Source organism: Martes martes (assembly GCF_963455335.1).
Source record: "Martes martes genome assembly, chromosome: 9".
NCBI lineage: Eukaryota > Metazoa > Chordata > Mammalia > Carnivora > Mustelidae > Martes > Martes martes.
The window spans coordinates 33,967,134-33,986,757 of NC_137896.1; the positions used below are offsets into that span (position 1 = coordinate 33,967,134).

The 19,624-nt window shown below is 40.4% G+C and overlaps 1 protein-coding gene across 1 annotated transcript in view; it reads left to right on the forward strand.

Annotated features, from left to right (window-relative positions):
- PLCB4 (phospholipase C beta 4) overlaps positions 1–19,070 on the forward strand; it is a 408,965-nt gene extending 389,895 nt beyond the window's left edge. The window contains exons 33-40 of the mRNA XM_080813478.1: positions 417–532; positions 1,816–1,891; positions 3,559–3,734; positions 6,185–6,286; positions 11,645–11,702; positions 12,129–12,215; positions 15,405–15,441; positions 17,550–19,070. Coding sequence (XP_080669604.1) covers positions 417–532; positions 1,816–1,891; positions 3,559–3,734; positions 6,185–6,286; positions 11,645–11,702; positions 12,129–12,215; positions 15,405–15,441; positions 17,550–17,638 — 741 coding nt within the window. The 3' untranslated portion in view covers positions 17,639–19,070. The remainder of the gene's footprint in view (positions 1–416; positions 533–1,815; positions 1,892–3,558; positions 3,735–6,184; positions 6,287–11,644; positions 11,703–12,128; positions 12,216–15,404; positions 15,442–17,549) is intronic.
- The last annotated feature ends 554 nt before the right edge of the window (positions 19,071–19,624 follow it).

The window sequence follows — 19,624 nt, forward strand, 5'->3', positions numbered from 1 at the left end:
GTATGGTAGCTGAACTTGGGTTTTTGAGAACCAAGGCGTGGAAGGCGCTGTAGACTAATTAGTGGTCTCCAACAGAACAAAGACGAGTGGGTAGAAGTTCTGTGGAGAACATGTATGTGTAGAAGAGAGGACTTTGGGATGATTGGTCCTGCCCAGTAGTGGGCAGGGATACCTTTTGGGCATGTTCTGTGAGCATGTTCTTCAGGCTGAGGATATATACTCCTTTGTTGGGGCTGCCCCTGTACCAGAAACTCCTGTGTTGGGTGGGAGATTGGAAATCTTCCACTTCTCAGAATTGGTTATACCTCAAACTGAGGTTCTGGGAAAGCTGTTGAAAATCATGCCAGCCCAACACAGGTAAATTTTGTCAGACCCTCAAAGAGTCCAACTTGTGACGGCAGATTCTTCTCCTTCAGGAGCACAGCACAATGCAGAAGTTGCACTGCACACAAGTTGACAAAATCGTGGCACAGTATGACAAAGAGAAGTCGACGCATGAGAAAATCCTAGAGAAAGCGATGAAGAAGAAGGGGTAATGGCTCTTTACCTTCTGGAAGCTTTTTGCCTTTTTATATTTTTGTCTTTCCCAACAGTTCAGTTAACTGTTTAGGTCAAAGAAGAACATAGTCTTGACTGTGTTTTCATCCCATTAAAAAATTTTTCCTGGAAAATAAGAGACTCGTCCAACTGAGGGCAGGGATTGAAGTAGAACAGAGGAGCTTTATTCCAGTTGGACTGCCATTCGTTGATGACACCGTAAATATGTCTCTCATGTGTTTTCCACTCAGGTATCTTTAAGGTAAATGGGGGGAGAAGGAAGGGCAAGCTAAAGTCGGGAAATTTTGAAACTACAGAAATCCTTTTGCATAGACAGAAAATAAGTTTGATGCCCTCCTGGGGGAAAAAAATGCAACCTTGATTTTTAATATTACAAGAATCTTCAGCTTATGCCACCAGACAAGACTCTTAAACTCTGTTACTGCATTTACTATAAAACAGTTTTGTCTAGAATTAAGCCAGGGGGATCTTTGTGTGATGGCACAAGCTCACTGAACCACAAACTAGAGGGAGAGCATCCTCCATGCCTGCCCTTGAGAAGTGATAGATTCGATCAGAGTCCTAGCTTTTTTAGAATAATGCTTCTCTCGGAGACATTCTCCATAATATAAGGAGGCATTCTGACTTAGGCCGTAATACATCAGAGCGTTTATGCTGAAGGCAGAAGCTTGGGACCTGTTCTGGTTTCAGCTACGCTACAGATTTTCCAAAAGGGAAAAATTATCACTGAAATAAGCAGTAATGGTTGTTGGGAAATTGCCTCATATGTATTTCCTAGTCACAATGGAATAAAAAGCAAAAATTGCCCTAGGATGCCAAGAAATGCTATTTTCTGCCTTGCTGGCATGTGTAAAAGACAAAAATCTGGCCTTATAACCAGAAAGAATTTAAAAATGCACTTCCAGGCTGAGGACTTATTTTCTAGTTATTGTCTCCAATAATATTTTATTGAATAAATGAAAAATTAGCCTCGAGAAAAGCAGGAACCAAAATGGAAACTCTGACCACAGACCCTTAACAATGAAATCATTGTTAGATGGGAAGTGTCTCTTTGTGTAGTGGTTGAATTGAGTAATCACGATATAGAGGTTTTGTAAGGTGTACATCTATTACTAGAAATACTGATGTTGCCCAATGAGCCATGGCATCCCATGTTTGATGAACAAATTGTCTTCATTAGAAAGCTTTGGAGCAAGGGCCCATGGGAATGGGAAGAAATCTAACATCTGGCACACATTTATGATTTTCCATTTTCAGGGGAAGTAATTGTCTCGAAATGAAAAAAGAAACTGAAATTAAAATTCAGACACTGACATCAGATCACAAATCTAAGGTAAGAAAATGCCTATTTTTACAGCAGGAACTTGCAGAAGATACTTTGTAATTTTTTAGAAACCCTACCTAGCCTAAATCAGAAATAACAGTAACCTGGGGCTGCTCTGGGAAGCCAAGGGGTCTCTGCATTCACATTCATTCCAGATTCACTGGCTTTGAAAAGGTCCATTCATGGAACATCATTTCCTTCATCTGTAGAGATATGCATACCGTCTGTCTACGCTGTCTGCCTCCTGTCTCTGGGGTATCAAGTGAAACAGGACAAATACTATATAAAATACAGAACATACTTCTCTAGAGAAGTAACATTAAACATAGTAAAAAAAAGCCCCCAACCTGGGGATTAAGTACCTCTTTGATAATTATCCCATTCTAACTTTGCTGTGGAAGTTTAGGATGGGGAAAAAACCAAGAGCTGACATTATAGGAGATGAGTTCAATTACTCATATTTCCCCCAAAGCACAAGAAAATAGGAACTTGGGAGACTAACTAGCTTGAAGACCTTTGAGGAACTGAGCACACGTTCCAGTCAAGGACACAAATAATTCTTCTAGCAATAATAGTTACAGAAGCGGAGAGGGTACTCTTAAAACTCCCAACTCTAGCTTTTGGTCAAACCAGCCAGCCTCTCTGTGTCTCCACACAGCTTTATCATCTGGCCGGTGGCCCTGCTGCTCACATGGGCAAGTAATGTGGTTTTAATGGAGGTTCTCCTCATGCTACATATTTTGTGTCCATTGAGTGAAGTTACAGAGGCAGGAAGCCCTGTGTCTCTGAGACACATGCTGTGACTTCTAGAAGCTTTGCACAGATAGGAAAGGAGGAAAGTAGAAACGCTGGCCATGATATCAGCTAGCTTTTGCTGCACAGTACACCAGGTCAAAATTCAGTGACTTCAGACACCTACCAGTTATTACCCTACAACTGAGTGGGTCAGAATTTGGGCCATACTCTGTTGAATAGTTCTAGGTATTTGATTAGGCTCCCTCATGTGTCTGCCGTCAACTGGGATGGATGGCTATACTCAGATACCCTGGTCATTAGCTGGTGGCTGGTTGCTTTTCCTGTATGATCTCTCATTCTCCAGCAGGCTAGCGTAGGCTCTGTCCCAAGGCCACTTTCTCATGGATGAAGCAAGTCCCAAGGGCAGCCAGACTCAAGGAGGTGGGGAAATGGATACTAGCTCTTGATGAGGAAAGGTACAAAACCACATTGCAAAGAGCACGGATATGGGGAGGGGGGAGACTTTCTACCCCAACGTCTGGTAGGGTTGACACAATGAGTCATAATCCAGCCATAAGAGAACATAGGGTTTTTCCATTCAGACCTGTGGCCTTGTGGATGTAAAACGGGAAGAGCACGAAGAAATGAGAAGCTGAAAGAATCCATAAAGGAGGCCAGAGTCCCAACAAAAGGGAACATGGACAAGTTAGGCAATGAAATCACAGGTCATGGCTGAATATTTAGAACCAAAGTAATGGATTATTTTAAGAAGCTATGACTTCCTGATTCCCATGGATTAGTACATATTTTTTTCAGATTGGAATGTCTACTGATTTACCAGCTAAATTGGGGGGTGGGATTTGAAATGCACGAAGGATACTGTGTTTTCATTTTATACCTGAGAGTTCCAAGTGGCACCATCCCCCTTTCCCCCCACACAGGTCAAAGAGATAGTGGCCCAGCACACGAAGGAGTGGTCAGAAATGATCAACACCCACAGTGCTGAGGAGCAAGAAATCCGGGACCTACACCTCAGCCAGCAGTGTGAGCTCCTGAGAAAACTACTGATCAATGCCCATGAGCAGCAAACCCAGCAGCTGAAACTGTCCCATGACAGGTAGGCAAGTGGGCCTTCTCCAGACGGAGCCGCTAATTTTGTAGTAATCCTGAGCTGTTATGAGTATCATGTCATACAGCTGAGGCAAGCAACGTGAACTATAAGCAATGGCCTCTGCCATCAAAGTGCTTACAAGTGTTAGCAAGGTCTTCACACGCACATGAAAAATTCAGTTGAATTACAAATAGTATGGGATGTGTACTAAAAAGCAGAGCAGCCCAAAGGAGCTCTGCTGACCTCAGAGCAGTCATGGAGGCTTCACAGAGTGTTAGGCCCAACGCTGGGCTCTGGAAAATAGCCTGGAGCCTCTTAGGAGAGAGGACACAGAAAGAGATGAACACCAACCAGTTAAGCTCCTTGATCAGATCAGATCTGATCACTCAGTGGCTAAATGTGGTGAGATCCTACTTTACATGATTAGGACTTCTAGGAATTTTAGGAAGATAGGCCTAATCAAGACACAGCAAAGAAGTATTGGTATATGAATTGAAGAATCCTTTTTAAATTCTGCAAATGATGAGCTAGATCCCCCACCCCCAGCGGAAGAGCATCCATGTCAATTACATCCTTTGATCACTGCTTTGTTCCAGCTTGCCGGCTTCTCCCTTCTTGCCTCCCATATGCCACTGTTAGGTCTATTGATACAAACACAAGAGTAGAAAATAGAAGCACTATACAAAAAAGCAAACAAAAACATTTTTCAATGCTAACTGCATAAATTATCTGGGCACGTTCATGAATTCCCAGCCTGGTTCTGGAGAGATCGATCTGGCCGTAAGAATGTGGTGGCCGATTCTCATTCAAGGCAACTAAAGGAGGTAGACGGTGCTAAGTTTGCTGGAGGTCAGTTTTCCGTACCCTATCGGTTTTAAAGTATCCTATAAAGTTGTATAGGTTAGGAGTGGTCTTTTTTTTTTTTTTTTTTCCCTGTGAGATGCCATTGATTGAGTACACAAAAATGTCTGCTCACCACTCTGTCTTTGACCGCTGCCACAGTACCAGATTGTAACCATCTCTCCTTCTCCAAAGATACTTCACAGGATGAGGCTACTCCTCTCTCCTCTTTCTTGTCAGTGAATGGAAAAAAAAAAAAAGAACTTATCTCTCAAAAGAAAAAGTTCACTAATTCTTGCATTGCTTTGGAAGTTATTTGAAGAGAGCATAACCTAATTACTAATTTCCTTAAAAAATAAATGCACAGCCAGGACATTTTTCCAAGTAACAGGAGCATTTGGACGTTTTCTCAAGCACCCTGTGTGGTGTATGTCTTCCTTACAGTTACAGCTTTTGCTCTTGGTTAAAAAAAATCTTGCCCCCTTTAAGACTGGCTGGCTACATTTAGTCACTGAGAAGTGTTTGTTGAATGAATGAATAAGGAAATGGTCGGTTGATAACACCAACTGGAGAGCCATTTGCTTGGGCCCGGGAGTTTCTGTGCGTTTTCTTGTCTCTGTGGGCCCAGTGTTGTCCATCTCTTTTGAGACAGTCCGGACACTACTTAGAACACCTGACTCCTCCTTCTTGGTCATTTATTTCCTGGCAGGATTTCAAAGAGACCTCTCTCGGTTCCAGAAAAAATTATTTGCTAATAATACTCATTTCAGTGTTCCAAAATGTATACCTTTAATGTACACATAAATAATCTATGAGTCTTTCTCATGTACACACAGATATCCCAGCACATGCAGGGATCAGGGGCCTTATGTAAGCTTCCTCCCCTCCCCAGCCCTCTGATATCCCATGCTTATCTGAAACTACTCAGTCCCCTTCATTCCCACGAGCTGTCAGAGAACATGAAGGTCACTAGCGAGGTTCAGAACATCCTCTCTCTTCCAGGCCATCTGATCCCAAGAAATGTAGGGCAAAACTGGAAAATATGTTTTTAATGGACAAACGTAATGTCTCTTTATTCCCGTTCATCACTGGTACTTCCTCAGTAGGTGACCCACTTCTACTTCTCGTGTATTGGAGCTCTTTCCCTCCTTCCCACAGGATACAAAATAACTTGATGAGCTTAATAGTGGGAGAAAAAAAAAGTGAACATAGTCCTGTTGTTACTTGTAGAATTGTTTTATTATAGTAAAATATCTATAACACAAAATTTGCCATTTTAACCATTTTTTAAAAGATTTTTTAAAATGTGAGCCAGAGAAAAGGAACAGAGGGAAAGAGAGAACCAGACTCCCCCCTGATTAGGGAGCCCCACACGGAGCTTGATCCCAGGACCCTGGGATCATGACCTGAACTGGCAGAACTGACTGAGTCACCCAGGTGCCCCATTTTACCCATTTTTAAAAGTGTGTGGCAGTCAGTACACTCCTACTGTTGTGTAGCCGTTACTACCATTGGTCTCCCAGACTTTTTCATCTTCCCCAGTTGAAACTTTGTACCCACTAAACACTAACTCCCCATTTCCCCCCAACCCCTATTTCTTTACTTTGAATACTTAGGGAAAGCAAGGAAATGCGAGCGCACCAGGCTAAGATTTCTATGGAAAACAGCAAAGCCATCAGCCAAGATAAATCTATCAAGAACAAAGCAGAACGGGAAAGGTAAGCCTGAGCGTGCTCCCTGTGGGGATGGAACATTGGCTGGGAGACATAAACACAACGTTTGTATGTGCGCACAGACACTACTCATAATCCTTGTGAGTGCTGGCTATGAATTCTGCTGTTAGAACTGCTATGCAGATGTATTCTGGTTGCTATAGAACACTGGTCTTCTGATTGTTCACTACCACCAGTAAAATACGTGTGCTCGTCTGCACACCAAATTGCATAAAATATGCAAGAAGCTCACCTGCTCAGGTGTGGGTGCATTCTGGACGGGATGGTTCTGACTAGCAGCCTGTAGGAGGGCAGTCTTCTCCCTTTGATTTGCCTTGTGCTGTCCCTGAATCCAGGGAACACCTCAAAAGTCCCCACTCAAGTTTTCTGGTTCCACCTTATCTTGAGTTGGGTTTTCTAGAAACAGAGACTGAGACAGGAACTCAGGTGCGTATCATTTACTGAGGAAGGGATCTTCAGAGAAGAGGAGTAGGGGAAGCAGGGAGGGTCCAAGGCAGTGACAGGGCAAGGGTATATTGGTTTCCGCTACAGTCCCTCTTCAGCCTGATCCAAGCCTGGTCTGGAGGATAAGCTGCACCACTGATCTGATCTCTTTGAACCAAGGGCATCTGGCTTTTGTACTTCTGTGTTGATCAGCCAGTTCCCCCCTGGGGCTGGGGGAAGGTGTGTGTGACCTCCAGAGAAGGTTCCAGGTGCAAACTCTTTAGGCACAGGGGATTTGAGAGGGTATCAGGAGTCCTGTCACCTAAGAGAGGGCATTGAGATCCCTTGATTCCCAGTGATCCCAAAATAACCGAGCCACATGAAGGTTAGTTCTTGGGACTGAGATGTGAGCGTGTTGAGGGCTTCAAGACAGTCTGCTATCCCTGAGCTAGAGGCTGAGCTGCTCGAGAACTTTGCAGCTGCAAAGGAAAGTGCCTCTGTTTCACGGTCTCTCTATCTATGTAGTCTCTTATGGAGGCTCATTGGATACCAGATGTTGCCTCTTTGTTTTTTAGGGGTTTTTTATTCTTTTCGCTTTTTGTGTATTTAAGATTTTATTTATTTATTTGACAGAGAGGGAAGACAAGCAGGGGAAGTGAGAGAGACAGAAGCCAACTTCCCACTAAGTAGGGAGCCCGATGTTGGGGCTCGATCCCAGCACCCTGGCATCATGACCTGAACGGAAGTCAGACACCTAACGCCTGAGCTACCCAGGCGCCCCTGCCTTTTGTTTTGAATGTGGCAACAACTGCTGTCCAACTACCTCAATTTCATTGATTTCTTTAAACGCACAATTCAATTATAAATAATGTTAACCATGAAATACGATAAAATATGAAGCATCACGCCATCCAGTGCATTTTCATGCAGAAATGTTGTTTGCATTAAGTACAATTGGGAATGGGTCATCAATTGGGTATGGAATTCCACAGTAATTTGACTTGGAAATGAGTTGACTTTGTAAAATGTTGGCCAAGGGGCACCTGGATGGCTGAGTCTGTTAAGCGTCTGCCTTCAGCTCAGGTCATGATCCCAGGGTCCTGGGATCGAGGCCCAACTTCGGGCTCCCTACTTAGTGGGAAGCCTGTTTCTCCCTCTCCTGCTTCCCCTGCTTGTGTTCCCTCCCTTGCTGTCTCTCTCTCTCTGTCAAATAAATAAACAAAATAAAATGTTGGCCGAGAAATTTCTCAGTCAACATGAAGCACCCAGGGAAATGATTACTCAGTTTAATCAATACTTCTTTGCACCATCCGGTTGTGGTTCTTTGTTTATTCTCAGACAAGGAACTTTGTTTAAGGGCCTTGTATAGTAGAAATGACATCTGCTTTAACTCAGAAACATAAAATATTCCAGCCATGGGGAAACCTCATCAATATGAACTATTTTAGTTTCCCTGAAAATACAGAATTCATTTGGATAAATGTGCTAATCATTAAAGAGCTCTTTATCACTTTTTTCAAGTATGTTACAGAGTTGACTTCAGCCCAGTTGAGGTCAAATTATCTTAAATTCTAAGTTACTGATGATTAACGATGTTTTTAATTTTTTTGTTTTGACATTGTCCCCAGTGGTAGATGGTACTACACCTACAAATAGCTGGTTTTAAAAATAATTCGTGTGTCAAACACACGCATTATGTATGTGTGCCCACTTTACCAAAGTACTGAGAAATAAAATCTAAGAAGTTACAATCAGATAGCTTAGAAGGACCTATAGAAGCTGACTTCTATTCCTGAGTCAAAGAGGACATTTCAACAGAAACAGTGCACTGAAAATGGAACAACAATGCAAGTACTGTCTGTCAGTGTGTAGAAGGGAGCTAAAGCACATAGCAGAAGAATCAACAAAATGAAGAGGCAACCTATGGAATGGGAAAAAATATTTGTAAACCATGTATCAGGGATTAATATCCAAATATACTTAAGGAACTCATACAACTCAACAACAGAACAATCTGATTTTGAAATGGGCAGAGGACCTGAATAAACATTTTTCCGAAGAAAACATACAAATGGCCAAGAGGTACATGGAAAGTGTTCAAGGTGACTAATCATCAGGGAGATGCAAATCAAACCCACAAGGAAATAAAACCTCATCCCTGTTAGAATGGCTATTTATCAAAAAGATAAGAAAGAAGTGTTGGTGAGGATGTGGAAAAAAGAGAAGCTTTCTGCTTTGTTGGGGCCGTATAAATGGGTACAGCCACTATAAAAACAATATGGAGGTTCCTTCAAAAATTAAAAATAGAAATACCATATAATCTTACAACCCCACTCTGGGTAGCTATCTGAAGGAAATGAAGTCACTATTCCAAAGCAATATCTGCACACCCGTGTTCATTGCAGCATTATTCAAGTAACCAAGACCTGGAAATACCTCAGTGCCCATCAGTGGATGAATAGATAAAGTCAGAGTCATTGTTTGTCCTCATGCACGCACGCACATGCACATACACACATACAGAAATATTATCCAGCCATTTAAAAAGAAGGAGATCTTAGCATGTGTGACAACATCGATGGACCTTGAGGCCATAATGTTCAGTGAAATAAACCAGAGAAAGACAAATAATGTGTGCTTTCACTTAGAGTAAAACAGTGGTTTCCAGGAGTTAAGGGAGTGGAGAAATGGGAAAATGTTAAAGGGGATAGACTTCCAATTATAAGACGAGTAAGTTCCAGATATATAATATTGAGCGTGGTGACTATAGTTAACAGTATTATATTCTTGAAAGTTGCTAAGAGAGTAGGTCTTAAATGTTTCCACCTTAAAAAAAAGAAGGTAGCTAAAGTGATATTTAGATTGAGAATTAATTATAGACTCGCTGTATATACATTTTTTTAAGAGAGAGAGAGAGAGAATGTTAAGCAGCCTCCATGCCCAACAGGGAGCCCAGCGCGGGATTGATCTCACAACTCTGAGATCCTGACCTTAGCTGAAATCAAGGGCCAGATGCTTCCCTGAGCCACACAGGTGCCCCTAGGTGTATATACTTTTTAAAATAAATGCAAACTAATGAGCTAAACACTCAAGAGAGTCTAAAATTAGAAATACAGGATGAACCCAAAGATCTCAGACGGGGAGAAATAAAAAAGCAAAAAATACGAACTAGAAAGCAAAAAGCAATGCAGAATATCACCAAAAACAAAAGCTTATTATTTGAAAAAATTTGAAAAAGCTTATTATTTGAAAAAAGATAAAACCCTGGTTTAATGAACTGCTCAAGAAGTGAAAAAGCTTATTATTTGAAAAAAGATAAAACCCTGGTTTAATGACTGCTCAAGAAGTGAAAAAGCACAAGTTAGTAATATATAAATAAAATATAAATATAAATAAATATAGAGGGCACTTGGGTGGCTCAGTGGGTTAAGCCTCTGCCTTCAGCTCAGGTCATGATCCCAGGATCCTGGGATCGAGTCCCGCATCGGGCTCTCTTCTCAACGCAGAGCCTGCTTCCTCCTCTCTCCCTGCCTGCCTCTCTGCCTACTTGTGATCTCTCTCCCTCTCTCTGTCAAATAAATAAGTAAAATATTTTCAATAAAAGTAAATAAATAAATAAATACACAAATAAAAAGGAGAAATCACTGCAGATCTAATCAGTATTTTTGAAAATGAAGACTACTTAAAGAATACTGGCAGTGAGTTTGAACACTTAAAGGGAATAGACAATTGCCTAGAAAAATGCCAATAACCAAAACTGACTGAAAAGGAAGGAGAAAACCTGAAGAGACGCATAGCTTTAGGCAAATTCAATCAGTTAGAGGTCTATTCAGTCATGAAAATCATGTCAGCCTCGCTGGTAGTTATGCCATTTCACAGAACTAATTGACACAGAAGTGAATGTCTGACAATACCAAGAATGGGCAAAGACCTGAAGGAAGGGTAGCATTCAGACCCTGGTTATGAATGCCAATAAAGATAAGCACTTTGGAGTAAAGATGAAGCTGTTCATTCCCTACCAACCTCCAAATCTAGGCATATACCTTAGAGAAGTCCAGGCTCATATGCACAGAAAGGTATGCCCTACATTTATTGAATCAACAGACCGTCAGCACGCCAAGCATTGCAGGGTCCTCTGCACCAGATCATTGGAGCATTGTTGGAAAATAACCTGTCATTAATGGCAAACTGGAAATATTGTATTCTCTTCATAAATGGAAAAAATCTATACAACGATGAAAGTAATGAAATAGTTTGCAACACGGTTATATCTCTAGAACCTCGGCTAACTTTTACGTTATGGGGAGAAACCCAGAGTAGGTTACCATTTATGTAAATTTGAGAAACAGAACAATGGAGACCAGCAGCATCACTTGGGAGCTTGTTAGAAATGCAAAATCTCAGGCCCCACTCCAAACCCACTGAATCAGATCCTCTGGCAGTGAGCCCAGCAATCTGTGTTTTTGACAGTATCTCCATTTGATTTGTAGGCACCCAAAAGTTTGAGAAGTGCTTGTATATATTACAAATGGATATACATCCATATGGAATAAAAATATTAAAACATGGATGGGAAGGTCCACACCAAACTCAAAATAGTGGTTATGTCTAGAGAGAAAGGAAGGAGGGAAATGGAATCCGGAAAAATACAAAAGGAACTTTAACTGTATCTGTGACACTTTGTTTCCTTTAAAAAGATGAGCCAAGGAGGGCAAAACATTAATACTAATTAACCTGAGTGATGGGTACAAAGATGTTTGTATTTCTCTCTGTACATTATGTCTTTAAAAATTCTGCAAAAATTAGGAAAAGTGATAATCCCATCCAGAGAATTAAATGGAATATAACACTTTCTTATGTAATATTATGTTAATTCTATTCAATGTCATGCCAACTGTTATTTGTACCTATTACTTTTAGGCGAGTCAGGGAGTTAAATAGCAGCAACACCAAAAAGTTTCTGGAAGAAAGAAAGAGAGTAAGTATTTTGTAACTTTCTTGGCACTGTAAACAATAACTCATGCTTAGATATCAAACCTCTTCTGGGTAATTTGTTTAATTTGATTTTTCTGTACATTAAACATTCCAGCTTCTCTTGCCTGCTCCCTGAGAGCTAACTAATCTATCACTTAAATCTTGATGGTATTAATCTGGCACCATTTTATATGGAAAAGAAAGCCAAGCTTTAATTGTGCATAAATATTCTATTATGTTCTGAGAAGATTTTAGCAGAGAAGATCTTCCCACTAATAATTATGGGTTTAAACTCTTCAGTTTTCAGACTATTTTTCTTGATTTTTTTATAAACATCTCCCTCAGTTAAATTGTAAACTTACCAGTCATACCTCATCTGTAAGTTTTCAGATTACAACCCAAAGTTTATCCGAATTTTTCTTTTTTACAGCTTGCAATGAAACAGTCCAAAGAAATGGATCAGTTGAAAAAAGTCCAGCTTGAACACCTCGAGTTCCTAGAGAAACAGAATGAGCAGGTATCCTACCTAAAAGGCATGAAAAGACAGAGCCAGCCCGCTTTGGGGGGCAGATGCCATGAGTAGTGGTGTGGAAAGGTGACTAGTAAAAATGTGACCCCTTTTGCTGTATATTCCGCATTTCATCAAACAAGACAAAGAATTCTTTTTGGAAGTGGGAGAGGAGTACAGCCATGGTGGGGGGCATACCGGGGAACCCAAAGTCATCCTTTGAATAGATGGTGATGGTTCTAAGAATGATGCCCCTGAGAGGAGAAGAGGAATGTTACAAATTATTTTTTTCATTTTCATTTAGAGTTTTAGAATTTGCAACGTGGGAGTAAGCAAATTGAAACATTTGCTATGCTTAAAAGCAAATGAGAGAAACTACCTTTTTTTCAATGTCAATCTAAAAGCAAAGTCCTAAAACAATCTCAGGGCTTTCAAGTGGGACCCACAGAAAAGAGCTGCCAAAACTACAAACCACTGAATGCAAGTGGATACTATACTCTTGGTGTTTTTCCTTAGACATAACACTAAGAAGTCAACACCAATAGTCATCCAAAATCCACCTCTTGAGTTAGCCATCAGCTGTTGTCAGAGAACAACAGCAAGATCTCTGTATGTTTACCTAAAAGACGGTGCAGGTGGGCTCCTTCCCCAATGGGTGACATAATCCATCGGCCATTTATTTCAGCTGATGGCCATAGCTCTAGCTTATAAGGCAAAATGACCCTACAGAGCAGTTTCAATTTCAGTCTGTCTCAAATTTCAGTCGTAAGGTATAGCTTGTTTAGAAGTTTTTTTATCCAGATAATCTACTTCTGCCTAGAAACTGTGAAGAGGGTTTGATGAAATCGGTTCTCATACTACATTGTTCTTTCCTATTTCATCTATAAAGCACTTCTATTGAAGGTATATTTCTCAGAGTAAATGGCTTCTGTTGAAAAACACTTCAGTTGGGAATTACACTAAAATGTATCTTTGAGAAAGTAAAACAAAACCATAAAATCTTCTTTTTTGTATTACAGTTGGGTAACAAATCCTACTTCCGGTTTCAGATTTGTTACTTTTCAGTAGACCAAAGTTCTATTCATCAGCATACTTCTGAGTTATGTTTCACATTTCCTTTTCAGCTAAATGCTTCTATTCATGAACAGTCCACAGATCCTCAAGGGGGACAATAAACGTTTATTGTCCTGTGGGTCTAATTCATGTGACCATCTCATAGATACATCACGTTCTGGTACAGGATACCTAGCTTATGTTTTTGCTCTTAAAGCACTTCCCAGAAAGTGTTCCCATTGGGCAAAATGGAAATGTGAATAAAGGTAAAGCCACCGTCTCCAAAACATTAGGATCTACTTCAGTGATTCAGGGCTGGGTGGGATAAGGATGCCTCTCAGAAGAAGGCACAATGAAGGTAAGGCACCGTTATGTTTCAGTTAACTAAATTAAGAAACTACTTAGAAATTACTGTGTTGCTTAGCAACAAGTTTGGCTAAGGAATGTAAATGTGCTAAAAATTACTCATTACTACAATAGTGGTGAATATCAGAGCTGGAAAATACACTTACCTACGTTTTTCATTTCAGAGCCCAAGTACATAATAAAAAAAATCACTTTGAGTTTTTATCCTAACCCATGGAGAATTCAAACCACACCAGAGTTCTTGCATTAAAATATATGGGATTAGTGATAACTGGACTGATTGAGCGTATTGGGAGGATAGTGGCTTTTTTCCCCCCAAAATTCATATAATGCCTTTCGATATGTCATAAACAATGTCTACCACCCACAGTTGACACTTCGAGTCACAGAAGCTTAGGAAAGCACAGATCGCAAGGGAGCTTGAGATTTGATGAAGAGTTAAGGACATTCAGTGAAAAGAAATTCACAATATCCTATCCATGCTTCTGGCAGAGGTAGAATTTGGACTTGAATTTCTGTGCTAAGCCCTGCTTTACAAAAACATGGGCTGTTCAATAACAAATTTAGTCCCAGGTCTTTCTAGTATGGTTTTGTTTGGTTTGGAATTTAAAGGTCAGAGAGCTGTTAGCTATCCCGTCCATGGGTTAAAAACTCAGGTATAGGGGCGCCTGGGTGGTTCAGTGGGTTAAGCCTCTGCCTTCGGCTCAGGTCATGATCTCAGAGTCCTGGGATCGAGCCCCGCATCAGGCTCTCTGCTCAGCGGGGAGCCTGCTTTGCCCTCTCTCTCTGCCTCTCTGACTACTTGTGATCTCTGTCTGTCAAATAAATAAATAAAATATAAAAAAAAAACAAAAACAACTCAGGTATAGGTGCAAAAGACAAGGTCACGCCGTCTCTTCCCTCATGCTAGGCAAGGTCTGGAACCAGGTAGGAGAGCTCCCTTCATAACCAATTAAACATTTCATTGGCAGAAAATTTTCCTATTTCCAGACAATCCTCAATTTTTCCTTGTTAAACCCAAAGACTATTCTCTGTTTCTAAGCCAAAAATATTCATCCATAATATTGCTTTAAGGCTTCTTACTTGCTTCCTTGTGACCTTACTCCCAGAAGCTCACCCCATCCCCCCAAGGAGCTACTTAATTAGCTAGACCAGCGTTGGGGGACTAGCAGAAACAACTCAAGTTTTAATATAATTTATAATTTAATATAATTGGCCCCAATTCTGGATCCTAACCTCATGTGCTCTTTTTTAAGCCACCTAATGGCCTTGCCTACATGGTCATCCAATGCTTCAAACTCCAAAGGTCGGGGAGCAGTTTTCTACTAAATTTTCCCATAGACTTTCCAGCCACGAGTATGTCATCCATCCTGCCATGTACCATTTCAACCATTAACCCTCCATTACTATCATACCCAAGCTTTAAAAGTTGATTTTTGTCATCAATCCTATCATTTAATAAAGAGAAGTGAAGGTTCTTGCTAACGGGACAGTTTCCCACTCACTCCTGCAGGAGAGCACAGTCTGGGGTCCCAGGCATTGGTTGTTTGCTTTGGTTTTTTTTGTTTGTTTGTTTGTTGTTTTTTAATTTTCTGTTGAGACCAACCTGGGAGGGGAGTTCGTCACTGATGGGCGTATACATGTTTTATTCTTAGCTCTTTGCTTTTCTGTATATGGTTTTGCATTCATTTTTCAAGTATTCATTTATTCAGTATTCATTTATTTTCTTTGTTTTATATGTATGACTCAATTTTGACATTACTATTTTTGTACAAACAGCTATTGAAATCCTGCCATGCAGTGTCCCAAACACAAGGTAGGACTGAAACTCTGATAAGCAAGACATTGCTTTCCTTCTCAGCTCTGTTAGTATGCTCGGTGCAGTCTCCATTTATGATTCATCTCTGGTCATAACTAATTAGTATCTCAAGGGTTTGGATTTAAAAGCTTGATTATTTCATGCTTGGATTTCTGAGGTAATATTCAAACGGAAATGCCCCAAATCTTGAGAATTATTTCTGAAGGAGTCTTAGCCAATGGTTCCTACAGCAGACCTAGAAAACTCAAGTCATGCTAATGAAGATATTCCCAGGCATCAAGAACAGTGATATATGACTGTCATTTGGACCGATCACAGCTAAGACTGGGTCACAAAGTCAGTACTTTCATAAGCATTAATAGGACTGCAATTAATTGTTAAAGCACCCTACTAAAAGTTCATTGGTGCTTTTTAATGACAGAGTTATGGTCTGCGTGCAGAAACATTCATTATAAGGTGTCATTATACAGTGACTCTTGTCATGTTTTCTGCTAGGTCTGGTCTGCCAAGGACCCTAATCACCTCTTATAAGTAGGGTGACCCTATAATTTATTATCTGAACCAGGATAGTTTTGCAAGTGAAAGGGGATGATGTTCATACTTGCCAGGACTATGGGCATAACTTGGAACTGTCCCCAACAAATGGGAATGAATGGTCACCCTGCTCATTTGAGACCCTCGCTCTGAGACTAGGCCTATAACAGCATATGTTCAATATCGTCTTTAAATTTTAAGCAGGGAGAAGAATAGGGCATCTTTTATTACTACTTATAGAACATAAAAGTATTTAATTTCCAATGCTGATACGTTTTCACTGTCATCTCTTATGAATACTGTTTGTGTCATAGTTCCATGTTTGTATATTTTTCTCCATTTCTCATTTCTCTCAGTATTAGTATACTTCAGGCAGTGAAAACTCTCTAGGTAGAGGGAACCATCCGTCCCATATTTGAGCAGAAAGATTAAATTCTTTGGTATTACTATATCTATCTTTGCCAAAAGGAAATTTAAAGCCACAATGTAGAAATAAAAGAATTCCTGTATGTCCGTGGGTCAAACTACTTTTGGGGACATTTAGATACTCGTAGGATGACCTATGGATTTGACCTCCTCTCTGCCCCTCCCCCACTGACCTTCCATTGAGTTGGAGTACCTAAGCAGAGATGAGGAGTAACATCAGACCACTTCAGAGTCCTCCTCTGAGTAATAGCTATATATGTCCATGTTTCCATTCCTAAATGGCCTTTATTTCAAAGTGGTAGGTCACAAAAAGACGAAAGGGACACTTTATTTTTCCTTCAAAAAATGCATGCATTGGGTTGGACCCAAACATCCAGAAACCAGTTGGAAAGTAAATGTTGAAATAAGAGAGTTCATTTGTCACCGGAGTCTTCCCCACCATGACCCACTGCCCCGACCCTCTGACTCCTTTCTACCTCCAAAACCATCTGGTTGTCTAGTGACAGTCTTAAGCCATGATGAACTCAGTCTCATGAAGCCTATAAAAAATTACCCCAAAGAAGTGAGAGCTGGTAGGGACAATTTCTGGACAATAGGCTTCTAGGAACCCTACATATTCACGTAATGTTTTATTTGCAGGGTACTCGAGCCAAACCAACATGATACGATCCCACCTAAATTTCTCCATCAGTCAGATTCTTAGGGAATTAATTAAATTTCAGGCTATTGGAGGAAAACTGTGTGCATAAGCAACACTCCTAAAATTTCAGATTACACACAGTCAAGGCAACATGTCCATCTCTAGAAAGCAAATGGTTTGACATGACCTAGTCTTAAGTATTGACTGGCTTAGCCTCTTTTCAGATGGTTTTCCTGGCATGCTGTAGAACTAGTCCTTCACAGCTTTTAATGTGCATAAAAAATGTCTTTGGGATCTTGTGAAAAATGCACATTCTGATCCCATAGGTCTGGGGTAGAATCCAAGATTGTGCATTTCTCACAAGTCTCAGGCAGTGCTGATGCTGATGATCCCTGGACCTCACTTTGAGTAGCAGGGATAGAGTGATAGCATCAGATTTGCAGGAGAAGAGAGTCTGGGGTGGCTGCATGTGCAGTATCCTAAGGCCTCATTTCTGATGTTGCAGGCGAAGGAGATGCAGCAGATGGTGAAGTTGGAAGCCGAGATGGACCGCAGGCCAGCAACAGTAGTGTGAAACTCCAAAATTCAAACTGAAGCAACACCACACAGCATCAAAAGATCACCCCCAACCTTCCCAACAGAGATTTCACGCAAGATGGCTGTTGTCTTTTAGGCGCAGACAAGAGGTGACCCGAAACCATAGAGACTGACATACTTCTATGTAACGTTTTGAGTATTGGGTTTCTTTGGCCAACCAAAAGTAGCTCCGAATCCACCAAAATTACTAGCCCAGTAAGGCAGAGTTTTACCCTTGCTATTACAACTTAAACATGTTTGCTATAAAATACCATCACAACTGAATGAGCTTGGTGTTAACAACTCTGCTCTGTGATGCATTTAGGACATGTTTGAGCTGCAGCAAAAATAGTGCATTAGTAATTCAATAGCAAGTGCATGCACTAGGGGAAAAAAAAAAACTCTGTCTACAAATTCATCAGCAGAAGCAGCAATCTGCTAGACAAATAATTTTGCAGAATTTTTCTACATCTAAGTTACCTCATCAGTAAGTGCCATGTCTCTGCCATGCCATAAGAAGCTAATTTCCTGTAAAAGTTGTGGAAATTATTAGAGAAAAAAAAAATAGAACAGTGTACCTGTGCCAAAACTCATCAGGGCTCAAGGGAGAACTCTGTTAGGTACACATAAGACCGTTTACAGCTGATATTTGCTTTATAGGAATTGCTTCTGCCGATTCCAGACATTATAACACACTATTCCACCATAAAGATTGTGAAGTGGTTATTGGCAAACGTTTGTAAATGTGACCATGTATAAAGTATTTATACTCCTAATTCATACTGTTATAGAGCAAAATCATCTAAGTATTGCCACATGACAAGATTAGTCAACAGGAATACTAGAACTATGTTTGCATGATACACAGGCACCCATTAGGACTAATCCGTACACATCCAGTTAACCTAATGCCAAATAAACACTGGCTAAATAAATGTATGGCACAGAATATAATTTGACTATCAAGACTTTTAGCATAATGAAAAAGTCTATATATATGTGTATATGAATTATGTGGGCATTCTTGATACTTCAAGTTCTAGTTTCAAAAAAAAATACATAACTAATTTAATTTTACACAAAAATATTTATGCAGATTTTCAGAATTTCATATCAGGAAATAACCTTTTTACGTCTGTTCAATATTAAAACAATTTGCTACAGTGTTTATCTGCATGGTCTTTAAGCCCGCCGTAGTTGCGTTGCAGACAGTGCATGAAAAAGTATTCCGCGGGGAACTGAGCCATGCTGCCAAAGCCGGGAGGAGCGCATGGAAACAGTAGTCTAGAACTAATCAGAGGATTGATTTTAGGACACAAAGCACCAACTGAATTGTATATGCTTGTACAAATGGATTCTGTGTTCCTCTGAACAAAGCAAAGAAAATTATGTTACCGTCAAGACTGAAATTAAACTTTCAACTTCTCTAATAAAAAATTAAAACACATTTAGCACCTGTCAGCTTGTATGCTTTCCAGTAGACTTCTTGCCTTCTTTGCAAATGACCTCTTCATTATTTCCAGAGGAGGATTCTTCATGCCCCAGCATATTCTTCCCCCCAACTGATGCAAAACAGGCTCATTCTTGTTGATTCCTTAATGTATTTGTTTTCCTTTTTTTCCTAATATTTATCATTTGAACTGATTTCTGTGAAATTGCTCTGGTTCCCTGTATGCGTTATCTGTAGGGCAATGGGGTTAGACTACATCTTTCAGCACCAACATCCCATGGGAAACTATGGTTGTTAAAATAGCACCACACTGGGGCCCCAATGTGACTCAGTTAAGTGTCTTATTCTTGGTTTTTGCTCAGGTCATGATCTCAGGGTCAGGGGATCGAACCCCACACCTTGGGCTCCATGCTCAGTGTTGAGTCTACTTGAGAGTCTCTCTCTTCCTCTGCCCTTCCCCTGATTCTCACTCACTCATTCTCTCTCTAAAATCTTTTTAAGAAATTTTTTCTTAAATAGTACCACATTGGAATGGCCCATTCTCAAGAATTACA